This window comes from Papilio polytes, unplaced genomic scaffold (assembly GCF_000836215.1).
Source record: "Papilio polytes unplaced genomic scaffold, Ppol_1.0 DF821956.1, whole genome shotgun sequence".
Taxonomy (NCBI): Eukaryota; Metazoa; Arthropoda; class Insecta; order Lepidoptera; family Papilionidae; genus Papilio; species Papilio polytes.
The window spans coordinates 378,982-392,301 of NW_013527248.1; the positions used below are offsets into that span (position 1 = coordinate 378,982).

The 13,320-nt window shown below is 33.3% G+C and overlaps 1 protein-coding gene across 3 annotated transcripts in view; it reads left to right on the forward strand.

The window, feature by feature from the left end:
* Positions 1-1,518: 1,518 nt before the first annotated feature.
* Positions 1,519-13,320, forward strand: part of LOC106107610 — a 50,429-nt gene continuing 38,627 nt past the window's right edge. For all 3 annotated transcript variants that reach the window (XM_013288511.1, XM_013288512.1, XM_013288513.1), the window contains exons 1-14: positions 1,519-1,643; positions 2,473-2,597; positions 4,165-4,337; positions 5,251-5,410; positions 6,017-6,108; positions 6,405-6,540; positions 6,854-7,035; positions 7,645-7,824; positions 9,455-9,598; positions 9,906-10,094; positions 10,607-10,813; positions 11,464-11,574; positions 12,442-12,558; positions 12,976-13,063. In XM_013288511.1, the coding sequence (XP_013143965.1) occupies positions 2,480-2,597; positions 4,165-4,337; positions 5,251-5,410; positions 6,017-6,108; positions 6,405-6,540; positions 6,854-7,035; positions 7,645-7,824; positions 9,455-9,598; positions 9,906-10,094; positions 10,607-10,813; positions 11,464-11,574; positions 12,442-12,558; positions 12,976-13,063 (1,897 nt within the window). In that variant the 5' untranslated portion in view covers positions 1,519-1,643; positions 2,473-2,479. The remainder of the gene's footprint in view (positions 1,644-2,472; positions 2,598-4,164; positions 4,338-5,250; positions 5,411-6,016; positions 6,109-6,404; positions 6,541-6,853; positions 7,036-7,644; positions 7,825-9,454; positions 9,599-9,905; positions 10,095-10,606; positions 10,814-11,463; positions 11,575-12,441; positions 12,559-12,975; positions 13,064-13,320) is intronic.

Sequence of the window (13,320 nt, forward strand, 5' to 3'; positions counted from 1 at the left end):
AGCATATGCGAATACACCTTTAGTTGTTTGTTAAGTCACTGCCTGATTTATTCAGCCTTGTTGTTTTGTATTCAACATATTACCTATTTACCTTCCAATTACTGACGAGTAATGTACGTAGTGGTAAACATTCAACGTAATACTAACATTATAAAGTTCCCTATTTGTATTTTTGTATGTATTGAAATAACTCAAAAATTACTGAACCGATTTAGAAAAAAATCGCACCATTACAATGTGGATTATCGCTAAGTAATATAGTATGTAATTTACAATTTTATTTGATAGGAAACATAGGACGGGGATCCTTTTGTGTCCCTTCTCCGTCGATTAAACTATTAAGTTACGATGGACCCTTACTCTTTGGCCGTTTTATTAAAAAAAAAATCTATAGAAACTTTAACAATTGTTTTATCTGTTGATAAATCTTACTAATATTATAAATGCGAAAGTTTAGATGGATAGATGGATGTTTGTTAGCGTTTGTAGCCTAAACGGCTGAACGAATTTCCATGAAATTTGGCACAGGGTTAGAGCATAGTCTGGAAGAACACATAGACTACTTTTTATCCCGGGAATAGTTACGGTTCCCGTGGGATTCATTAAATTAGTTTTTTAATGTTTACTCGATCATTCTGCAAGGGTTCAACAAATCTTATTGAAATTTGGCACAGATATAAAACAAAGTCTGGAGTATACATGGGATAAGGTTCATCCCCGAGAAATGTCCGGTTCCCGAGGGATACGTAGCTATTTGTAATTTATATAGTTCTTATGTTTTCTCATACCACACGGAAGGTTGCGGGCAACAGGTCGTAGTTAAATATAGCTTTGTGTTTGAGGAATTGACTATAAAAGATGCAAGTTTTTATATCAAGTAAAAAAAGATTGTTGACCCTGCAATTTGCAAGTTCAAGTGCCAGCCGCGCATAAATTATTCGAATTAACATGCCCGCTGCGCTGCCGCCGAGAAATGCCGTTATAAGACAAGGAGAAAGGCTGTCTGGATAACTGTTGTTCTAATATCCTATGTTAAAATAATATTTTTGTTTATAAATGTTTGAGAAGTGTTTATTTACATTCATCAAAATTAAAGGAACAACCAGGATCAACGATAGTCAACATTTGACTGATTTGATTTCCGTTTCTGTTTGCATTTGTATTAATTTGGATACTTCAACAGTTTTTTTAGGTTTATGAAAAAAGTCTATGGTTTAAATTCGATTATTATCTGTGCAACGTTAATAACACTTGACAGCACAGATTAAATATATTGTTGCCTTAAAAAAATATTAATATTTTAATTAATTCCGTATTCTTTTGAAAACATAACAAAACTCTACCTTCGTTGAAAACACTCCTTCAATATTTTGGTGCCTTTTAATTCTAATTTTCCATTGTCACGAATGTAAAGTCGTGAAGTTCCCGACCAAAGACAAACGCTCTTTGGTTATTTTTGATTGGTCAATTCGTTCGATGTCATATTGATTGTTAGCTGACATTGACATACAATAAAAACCGGTCAAAAACTGATAAAGGATTAAGCCGGTTTTGAGATATCTTTATTGTATTTGTGCAACTCACTAGTGATAACGGTATTTTAAATGCTTTTTAAACTGTTCAAGGAACAAACAATCACTACGGTAAAATATAAGTGTGAAATCCTAAATAGTTATGGCGGGAAAATTGGTAATCTCTTATTGATGACATTTCTCTTTAAGAAACTCATGATTAATTACAACTAAGGTTTTAAAACTGTAATAAAGAAAATAAACATTTCCAGTTAAAATGTTCTACTTTATTGCATAGTACAGGGATAGAAATAGATATAATTTTATTGAAAAATAAGAGATTAACAGTTATACCAACAAAGATAAATACAAATTGTGGTTAATAGACGAATAATCTGGATAAAAGTGACTTTTTAAGCGATTACAAAAGTAAACTATTATTTTAAAATTGCATAGTAAAATCTGAAATGTATATTACATCTGCTTATTTGTAAATATCAACAAAAAAATTAAGTTAAAATCAAGTGAGGCAATTTAAATACTAAAGTATATTGTATTTTTAGATGTATAATATACCTCGATAAGTTAAAGTCTAAGGGAAACACGAAATATTTTAAATTATAGAGGTTTTAAGTTATCAAGGGTCTATGTTGTAGAGGTTTTGAGCTCTGATGGGAAGGGAACATATATTTGAAGTTATAGAGGTTTTTAAGTTACCAAGGTTTGAGTTATCGAGGTTCTACTGTAGTTTTATTCTATACTAATATTATAAAGAGGAAAGATTTGTATTTTTGTATGTATTGAAATAACTCAAAAACTACTGGGCCGATTTCAAAAATTCTTTCATCATTAGAAAGGTCATTTTTCTGTGAATAACATAGGCTTTGTTTTTATTATTATTTTAATTTCACAGGGCGAAATCGCGAACAGCTATTGTGTTATAAAATATATTTGGTTTTAGCTACATTATGGAGGAGTGGGAAGTAATTGTGGACAGATATCAAGATGTTCAACGTAAAAGTTTCCTTGAGGCATGTGAATGTGCTTATCGTGTACTCAAAGATGACTTAACATCGTCAGAAATTGGTAAATTACTTTCATGTTTCTTATTAAGTCCAACATAAATTGTGCTTAATATTATAAATGCGAAAGTTTAGATGGATGTTAGAGTTTGTAGCCTAAACGGCTGAACAGATCTCGATGAAATTTGGCATAGATGTAGAGGATAGTCTGTAAGAGCAAATAGGCTTTTGTTTTTGTTTTAATTCCATGTGGATGGAGTCATAGTAAACATAAATACAGCTACATTAAGAAGATTGTGTTTTTGTATATTTTGAATTAACTCAAAAACTATGTTAGCTATTTCAATTTATTTCACCATTAGAAAGTTATATTATCTAATAAACTTTTTTATAATTCCTCACAGACAAAAGTCATGCTAATATTATACAATAAAAGTTTAAATGGATGGATGTTTGTTAATATGTAATCAATAAATTAATAAAAAATTTAAACACATGTACAAGATAGTCTGGAAGAACACATACTGAGTCAGTGCCAGAAGCCAGTGCAGGGCCAGTAACAAATTCTGTCAAGAGGCCCTTAGTTTGCTTTGGGTTCTATAGTTGATGGTATTAAATTTTACTAGTATTAGGCTGAAAATTGGAAGGAATATAGCCTAAGCTCTGCGTTTAAGACATGCAAGATGTTTTACAATCCTAGTTAAATTAATATTTTTTGATTACTAACAGACAGAAATCTGGGGCCCCCAAATTCGAGTGGCTTGTAGCTGTTACGCTTGCTATGTCTAATCTGGCACTGTACTGAGTTATTTTTCAAATCAACGCAGAGTCGCAGGCAAAAGCCTGTATACTTGACTAGCTGTTCCCACACGACTTCATTCTTACATAATTATAAAAAAAACATTTTATTGTTCACATTTGTCAAATTATCAATTGCAAATGTTAAATGACATAACATGATGTCAAACCATGGCAACCTTGCTTCCTTGATGTTGGCAACAACTTATGGTCTCTTTTCCACATTAGGGGTTTTATCCAAAATATTTACCCCTAAGTTTAACGGTGGTAGTGCCCGCTTTAACATCTTAGCACGAATGGGCCGGCACTACCACGGCATACCACGACCACACAGAAGACAGGCGTGAAATGGAAGCAATTCCGTGTTTCGTCTGATGAGTGTGGTGCCGGAGGCCTAATTTAAGTCCCTTTCTCTTTACCACCCTTTTCTTATAAGGAGAGGTTGGGAAGAGGAAGTGGTTTTGACGGTAGAGGAGATGCATAGGAAGGGGAAATATCCTCTTTCTGTGCGTCTCCTCTTCCGTCGTATAAGGGTAGGCAACGCATCTGCAATTGCGGATGTCTATGGGCAGCGGTCGCTTCGCCATTTTAGCGATTTCAGGGGGCCGCATGCTCGTTTGCCACCTTATGTTATAATAATAAACGGCCTGAAAATATGTAGCCTAAAGAGTAACGAAAGTGTAGGGCTTTTTATTAAAAAAAGAGTTATTCGAAAATATGCTGTGATCTTCGAAAATTGCTGACATCTTAGGCAACAAAGAAGTGTGTGTTTACGATTTATTATAATAGTATAGATAAGTTATTACTTAATTGAATTGGTTGTTTTTTTTTAGCATGGTTCGTAGATACACTGTTACTGGAGCCGGTTAATTTATTGACAACTATAGCTAACAAATGGAAGGATCCCGTTTGGTTTGATCCTATCGGGAAAGCATTTAAATTACTCTCCAATGTTATTGAGAAGTTCAAAGAAGAATGTTCACAACATTTTGATAATATTATCAGGGTAAGTATTGCCAGGCCATGGATACTTCAACAAACATCTGTACAACATAACTAGTAGCTTGACAGTGGTAGAGCCCGTCCTACCATCTTCGCACGAATAGTCCGGCTCGCCCGGTGTAATACCACGACCACACAGAAAACAGGCGTGAAGTGGAAGCAATTCCACGTTTCTTCTGAAAAGTGTGGTGTTAGAGGCTTAATTTTGGCCCCTTTCACTTTCCACACTTTGCTTAAGAGGAAAGGATGGGAAGGAAAGGTGGATTTGACGACGGAGGAGACGCATAGGAAGGGGAAATGTCCTCTTTATGTGCGTCTCCTCCTCCGTCTATTAAGAGTAGGCAACGCATCTGCAATTGCGAATATCTATGTGCAGCGGTCGCTTTTCATTTCGGTGGATTCAGGTGGCCGCTTGCGAGTTTGCCATCTTATACGAGTATTATAAAAAAAAGTGCAATAGAAGATTCCAAGATTTCCATGATTTTTTTCAATATCAATCACCAATCTAATAGTAAAGTCTACCAATATACCTGTGGTGGGTGTACCTTGTCATTTTCTTATAACCCAAATAAAACAAGCTTTTTCAAGCTTTAAGAAATAAATATTTCACCACCCAGTGTAACAATCACCTACATTCCTTTACCGCGTCTTCACTTAGTTCAGTTTAGGTGGAATCGTAGTCAAGCGTTGGTTTATTTTTGATAATAATCCATACTAATATTATAAAGAGGAAAACTTTGTATTTTTGTATGTATTTGATTCACGCAAAAACTACTTTGCCGATTTTAAAAATTCTTTCACCATTAGAAAGGTACTTTATCTGTGAGTAACATGGGCTATATTTTTTAATTTCACGCGGGCGAAATCGCGAGCCACAGCTAGTTCTACTTAGTTGTACCTAGTTTATTTCTGTTTAGATATGCGAGATACCATTCGAGTCTCGACAACGAGCGTTAGCTCTACAATGTCTAACTTCTTTGGTGCCGTATTGTGAAGAAGTTGCAAACAATTATAACAAACATCTCGTCAGTCTTAGTAATGAGAAAACATGCAAAGCTCCACTCGCTGAATTGATAGGTAAGTTAAGGGTTCAAACACGTTTTTGCAATTTGGGGTTCAAATGATGGGTAGTTTTGCAATTTGGGGTTCAAATGATGGGTAGTTTTGCAATTTGAGGTTCAAATGATTGGTAGTTTTGCAATTTGGGGTTCAAATGATTGGTAGTTTTGCAATTTGGGGTTCAAATGATTGGTAGTTTTGCAATTTGGGGTTCAAATGATGGGTAGTTTTGCAATTTGGGGTTCAAATGATTGGTAGTTTTGCAATTTGGGGTTCAAATGATTGATAGTTTTGTAATTTTGGGTTCAAATGATTGGTAGTTTTGCAATTTGGGGTTCAAATGATTGGTAGTTTTGCAATTTGGGGTTCAAATGATTGGTAGTTTTGCAATTTGGAATTCAAATGAGTGGTAGTTTTGCAATTTGGGGTTCAAATGATCGCTAGTTTTGCAATTTGAGGTTTAAATAATTGGTAGTTTTGCAATTTGGGGTTCAAGTTAGTGTGTGAACTAGAGTTTAGTTTATAATTCTAATTAAATTATTTTATATTCTATCTCGTTTTCGTAAATGCATCTATTCTTGTCGTTTGAATACTTTTTTCTCTTTTAATGTATGTTTTTTTCAGGTGCAATTTGTTGCCATTATCCAGATATAGTAAAATCAAATGTGGCCAAAATATGGAGGGTTTATCTGAATTTACTGGATTCTAAACATTCGGTATGAAAATAAAAATGATTTTCAGCTATTTTAATGAAAAAGCAAAGAGCTATAAAAAACATGCATTTAGTAAGAAAAAGGTGTTAATTTAGATATTCAAGCTGATTGAGATGTATGGAAGTTTAAACCACATACATATTTCGCCATTTTGGCGATTGCTAGCAGTGTTAATGTACTAATAGATAGAATTATTTATCAGTACCTGAATTAAAATGAGAATGGAGTAAAACTGTCAATTTTAGAGGATATCTAAATATTTGTGGTTATACAACCTCTCAGTTCCACCTTCTCCCCAGGATACGGTGATGAGGTCGTTACTCCTGGGTGTGTCAGGAGTGCTGAAGTCCTTCGGGAATGAACTGGACACTAAAGAGTTTCCGGTCTTTTACAAGCATTTAGTAGACTCTGGGAGTATATCTAAATGTAGAGATGGTAAGTAATTAAGATAATAAAAAAAATACTTTTTTGGTAATACAATCTTGCAAACAAGCAAGTAGCTTGAATTCGCCGAAATGGCGAATAGATTTCGCCAATATGGCGAAGTCTAGAAATTTTGGGCAATTTGATCTGCAGTATGGTTAAATGCTGTCCTAACAGACATGAAGGAAAGAACAGAAAAAGGTTATTACGTCTCCTCCCCTGTTAAATTCACTACCCTTCCCATTATTATAAGAAAGGGGAAGGTAGATAGAACATTTATGATAGAACATTTATGAAGTTTGTTAAAAATGTGTTTTTTCTTTAGTGTATCTCAAAATATTAGCAAAGCACGCAGACTTATTCCGGGAGCTTTTAGCGAACGACCCCAGAATAAGGATGTCATTATGGCAATCTTACCCGGATTCTGACACTCATGGTGTCAACCGACAAGCCATACTTTCAGTGTACAATGCCATTGAACAGGTTTTCAAGGAAAATCGCTCTAAAGTAAGCCGTTTTCCAACTTATAAAGAATTTAAAAAAAAATCGACATGTACAGTCAGATGTTTAAATATGTATACACTAGCTGTCCCCGTGCGGTTTTATCCGCATGAATTTATGTTTTATTTTATTGTTTACATTTGTCAATTTATCAATAGCAAATGTCAAAATAACATGACATGACAAACCTTAATAATCTTGCTTCCTTAATGTTGGCAGCAACTTATGGTCTCTTACCCATATTTGGGTTTTTATCCAAAATATTTACCCCCTAAGTTTAATGGCGTGAAAATGTATAGCCTAAAGCGTGACGTAAGTGTAGGGCTTTTTATTAAAAAAAGAATTATTCAAAAAATTGCTGTAATTGTTGACATCTTAGGCAACAAAAAAAGTGTGTGTTTACGCTTTATTATAATAAAAATAGTATAGACATAGATGTATTTATATTTATAAAGCTGACTGTACAAAGTTTCTTACTTTTCACCCGTTATACGTTCTTTCGAGTTTAAATCCCACTTGCCGTATTTTTTGTAATTTTTTTCGATGTTTTCGAATATCTATTTATTCATTTTTTTGGGTTTTTAAAAAAATTAACTATAGGTTACTTATTTACAGTTTAATGCAATAGTAAATACAGAAACATTTAAATTTAAACATTCAAGTAACTGTGAATTGAAGTATACTGTATTACGCGTATTACACGCGGTGAATACGCGTGCAGCACGCGTGTATTGCGACATGCACGCGATACACGCACTCAGACACGACAGACTTACTTACGAACATTGTGAAATGGTGAGATATTAAAACTAGCTTTTCTCGCTGTGTAAAAACTTTACCTTTGACTGAACTATCGCATTGTTTACGGCCTGTCCCGCTACTGGCTGATAGAGACTCAGATAAGTGACGTCACTGTGAATGTTATGCGACGCGACGATGGGGAAATAAACCAGAAAGTGTTAAGTGGGCTACAAAGGTAGAGGAAGACCGAAGAAAGTATGGATTGTGTGAAAGAGGATATGCTTAAGAAAGGAGTGTATTCAGATATGGCTGATAGAGATGTATGGAGCAGCACATACTGTGCCGACCCTCCGTAAGGGATAAGGGCAAGTGGATGGTGATATGTAAAAACTTACTTATTACCTTTGATTGAACTTCTGCATTGTTTACGGTCTGTCCCACTACTGGCTGATAGAGGTTCAGATAGTTTAAGTGACGCTGTCAGATATAGTACCAAAATCCAATCCATCACATCTATGCTAATATTATAAAGAGGGAAAATTTGTATTTTTGGTTTTTTGTATGTATTGGAATAAATCAAAGACGACTGGACCGATTGCAAAAATTCTTTCACCATTAAAAAGCTATTTTTACAGTAACATAGGCTGTTTTTATTAGTTTTTAATTTCACGAGCGAAGTCGCGTGCAACTGCTAGTATTTTGTACGTTGGATTGACTGATAATTTACAAAAATTGTAGGACAGGCCCTTAGTCTCGCTTTCCTGTGAGATGTTATTCTACACTATTAGATTTTTAGTTGTGCAACTGAACAGTTGAATTGCGAAATAATCGACAGTCGTGCACACACACAGTACACAACAGTTGTGCGATAGTTTAGTCAAAGGCCTGCTTTAAAATGTTTAATTGCAAATGTCAAAATTCAAAGCACAAATGAGAATGCCTGTCACTAGCTAACAATTACCTATGTCAGCAATCTTGCTTTGCTATTGGCTTGTAATTTTTGTCCCTTTCTTGCATTTCTTCAACTTATCCCCTAAGTTTAATAGCTTGAAAATATATAACCTAAAGCGTGTAAGGGCTTATATAAAAAAGAATTTAAAAATATGCTTTGATTGAAACACTACATAACTAACTACCACGTTCAGAATTGCCTTTTACCTTGAAATGAATGAATGATTTTCCATCCGTCACCCGCTCTGTCCCCACTTGGGAATAAAAAATTTCATCCGTCCCACCTTTTAGTCCCACTTTCACCAATAAGGTGACAGATAGAACCCTTATGAAATAAAATAAGTTCCAACTGTCCCCTGGTCGCAAAAGGTTGGACGGATGAAATCATACTAATCTTACTAATATTATAAACTAGCTTTCGTCCGCGTCTTCGTACGAGTGGAATTGAAAAAAAAAACAAAATCAAGTAGCCTATGTGTTCTTTCAGACTATATCTACATCTCTAGTTTTCATTAAGATTCCTCCAGCGGTTTTGGCTTCAAACTTCCCGAAACATCCATCCATCTAAACATTCGCATTAATATTAGTAAAATGTAAATATTTGTTAGTTTGTATCCTAAACTGCTGAACGGATCTCGATTGTCATACGTAGAGAACTGGAAGAACACTTGGTTGTTTTTTTTAATTCCACGCGGATAGAATTGCGGTCGAAAGCTAGTTATAATGCTTTTAGATACAATGGTGTTTGGAGTATAATCTAGAAAAAGATATGAAATTACTGAAAAGTGTTTCAGTATTTTATAAAAATATACCAGATAAGTATCAGAGAGAAATTGCAGTAAATTGTATACTAAGAGCACCATCTAGTGATAGAAAGGTGAGTTTTTTTTATTTTTTTTTAATTTTTTTTAGTCTTTTTTTTCAATTTTTTCATCTAAACAGTTTTCAATATTGTTTAATTAGTGTCTATTAAACATTTGTTTTACTTAAAAAAGGTTTTTTAATGCAACATAAAGTGCTTGTTTTTGGTTTTTGTTTAAAAAAAAAATGGAAAAAACATTGAAAAATAATTTTGGGACAATAGTATTGTAAATTGTCAGGAGAAAGTTCTTGTGGTAAAAAAAAAATAGAAAAAAATGGCTACTGGATTTTTTAAAGTTTTTTTTTAATTTTTTTGCTAATAGATCGCGATAATTTTCCTTGCAAATGAAACATGCAAGTGTTACAAAGAGAATGGTAATATTGACAAATATCTTCCTTTATGGATGTTATTTTTTGAAAATTCAGATGAACCAAAATCCAAAGTTTTCCTTGATTTTATGGAATATTTACACGAATCTTTGTTACAATACGAATTAAATGAGAATTTAGAGGTGAGTTTTTAATCTTCGTTTTACTTCTTGCTTATAAAATATTATAAAGAGGAAAGATTTGTATTTTTGTATGTATTGAAATAACTCAAAAACTACTGGACAAATTTCAAAAAAATCTTCCACTATTAAAAAACTATGTTGCCAGTAGCTAGGAATATTATAAATGTGAAAGTTTAGATAGATGTTTTTTAGAGTTTGTAGCCTAAACTGCTGAATGGATTTCGGTGAAATTTGGTAAAAATGTAGAGGGTAGTCTGAAAGAACACATAAGCTACTCACTTTTGTTTTTTCTGATTCTATGCGGACGGAATCGCGGCCGAAAACTAGTTTTTTAATAATATGAATGTGGTAGATACCATAAAAAAAAATATTTTTTTTTGGTGTTTTTTGTGTACAAAGCTTCTCTGCATAATAAACAATTTTTTTTTAATAATTTATTGGTATCGACTGTTTTTTTTTACAAAATGTTTGAAAAAAAAAAATTCTAGCTGTTTAAAAAGTCTCATTTCCAGGAACTACCAGACAGGTTAACGTATCTGATTATTATCAGTTCGTATATAATACCTTTAGGGGGTGATGTGAGGGGTGAGGGGGTGAGTGACGTCAGTCGGGGGGTGCAGCGGCTGCTCGCTGGGATGGAGGGTTTAGGGGGTGCAGTGTTGCGGGTAGCTAGATTACTGCGGTATGGGAGTGACGATTTGTACGCGGATATGGTGAAGGTGAGTGTCGTTCAATCATTCACTCATTCAATCATTCGCTCATTCACTCATTCAATCATTCATTCATTCTAATTATTGTTCTGTTTCACCATCATCATCCTCCTTATCCTACTCTCAGCGCAACAGGTTTTTGTCCTCCACATAACTATCATACGTCATCTCAGTCATTCCCTTCTTGATCATGTCACCTTTCACACTATCCATCTCTTTCTATGTCTACCTCTACCGCTGTACTCATAACTAACGTTCTCCTTGTTACATGATTCATCCCTCCTCATAACATGCCCCCATGCTAACTTTACTCCTTACCTTCTCTACCCCTGCAGCTACTCACAAACTTCCTCTATTCAACATATATTTACCCAGACATTAAAAATGTATAGACGAGGCAGTGAACAAATCCACCGGTACTTTCTCTGAAAGGTATCACTTGTCAAGTTTGGTGCCACCTCGTTTTGTCATGTAATAAAACATTTTATAACAATTATAATAGGCTTCATTTTTATTTACAAAAGAAAATATAACAATTAATAATTTAATGATAATTTATTATTGAAATGTTTTGAGGATTATGTGAAAATTATTTCAAGTGTCAAATTTGACTCCTCTATATATTTTGAATCTCTACATTTATTTGTTTTAATTCTCAGGATGTTTCTCTAGAGGATTGTACCGATGACTTAATGTTGAATGAGAGTTGTTTAGCGTTGGTTCTCACTGCGTCAAGAGTTACTGTAACAAGAGTTCTACAAGCACTACAGGTATATCTATACTCTATACTATTATAATAAAGCGTAAACACACACTTCTTTGTTGCCTAAGATGTCAGCAATTACACCGTATTTTTGAATAATATTTTTTTTAATAAAAAGTCCTACACTTACGTCACGCTTTAGGCTATATATTTCGGATAAAATCCTAATGTGGGAAAGAGACCATAAGTTGCTGACAACATCAAGGAAGAAAGATTGTTAAGGTTTGTCATGTCATGTCATTTTGACATTTGCTATTGATAATTTGACAAATATAAACAGTAAAATAAGATTTTCATAATTACATGCGGATGAAGCCGCACGGGAACAGCTAGTTTTGTTTAATCTTACTAATATTATAAATGCGAAAGTTTAGATGGATGTTTGTTAGAGTTTGTAGACTAAACGGCTGAACGGACTTCGATGAAATTTGGTATAGATGTAGAGGATAGTCTGGAAGAATACATAGACTACTCACTTTTTTTTTATTTCTACGCGGTTATTTGGTTTTTAAACTCTTCTAGTGATGGTTTAAATTTTTCAAGGTAGTTTTTGTCTGTGTGTTTGTGTTCGCTAATCTCAGGAGTGGTTTAAATGATTGTAATGCGGTTTTTATTTATTTATTTTAGTGGGTTTTATTTAATGTTTGGTGTTTGTTTTTTTTTTATTAGTGCATAATTTAAAAAGTTAACAATATAAATCGAGTTTCGTATATTTTTTGTATGTCCTTTGCACTTACTATAAATTATATTTTCTTGCATTGAATCAATAATAATAATTTAAAATCTTCGTTTTTAAAACAGGCATTTCACTATTTTAAAATTAAACATACATTTAGTTTTTTTTTAAATTATTGAATAATGAAGTGTTTTTCAGATTATTTTTTCTCGTTCTGTTCATTTTGAAGCGAAAATTTTGTCTCGTTGTCTCAAGGCTTTAGATAATCTTATATCTACTAGGAATGAAGAATTAAATCTAAACATTTTAAATAACGTAAGTATGCAAAAGCCATGAAAAATAATATTTAATTACTAATATGTAGAGAAAGTTTTTTTATGTAACTAATAAACTCAAAAACTACTCGACCGATTTCAAAAATTCTTTCACCTTTAGAAAGCTATATTATTACTGAATGTTTTCTTTACCCTATATATTGTTAAAAGAGCGAACTGCCATCGGAATTCGCCAAAATAGCGAAGCGACAAATGCCCTAGACAGATTTGCAGATGCGTTGCTATTAAAAAGTACGCATATTAATGATATTTTCCCTTTCTATGCGTTTCATTCTCTCACAAATCTTTCCCATTCCCATCCATGCAATAGTACATAAACGGGAAGGGTAGAGATGTGACAAAAAAGATATGAGACGGATATTCTTTACCGTTAATTTTACTTGTTTTTTCCATATAGATAATAAGATTATTGCAGAAAATGCAACATAATGAATACAAAGGGAAAGATGGACGATATTTGCGAAAGGAATTATTTATGTTTATAGGTAAAAAATTATATTTTTTGTCTGTTTGTACACTGAACCTTTACATACTATTTACGCTAAGTTTTAACTGAACAATTAAATGTATAGTTAAAACTATGCCTGTGGAAATTATATTTTAATTGTAAAGTTCAATTGTCAGTTAAAATTTTGCCTACAGACGCATGAGTTTAACTAAACAGTTAAAATTTTGTCTAAATTTGCATAATTTGAACTGAAAAGTTCAATTGTCAGTTAAAATTTTGCCTACAGACGCATAA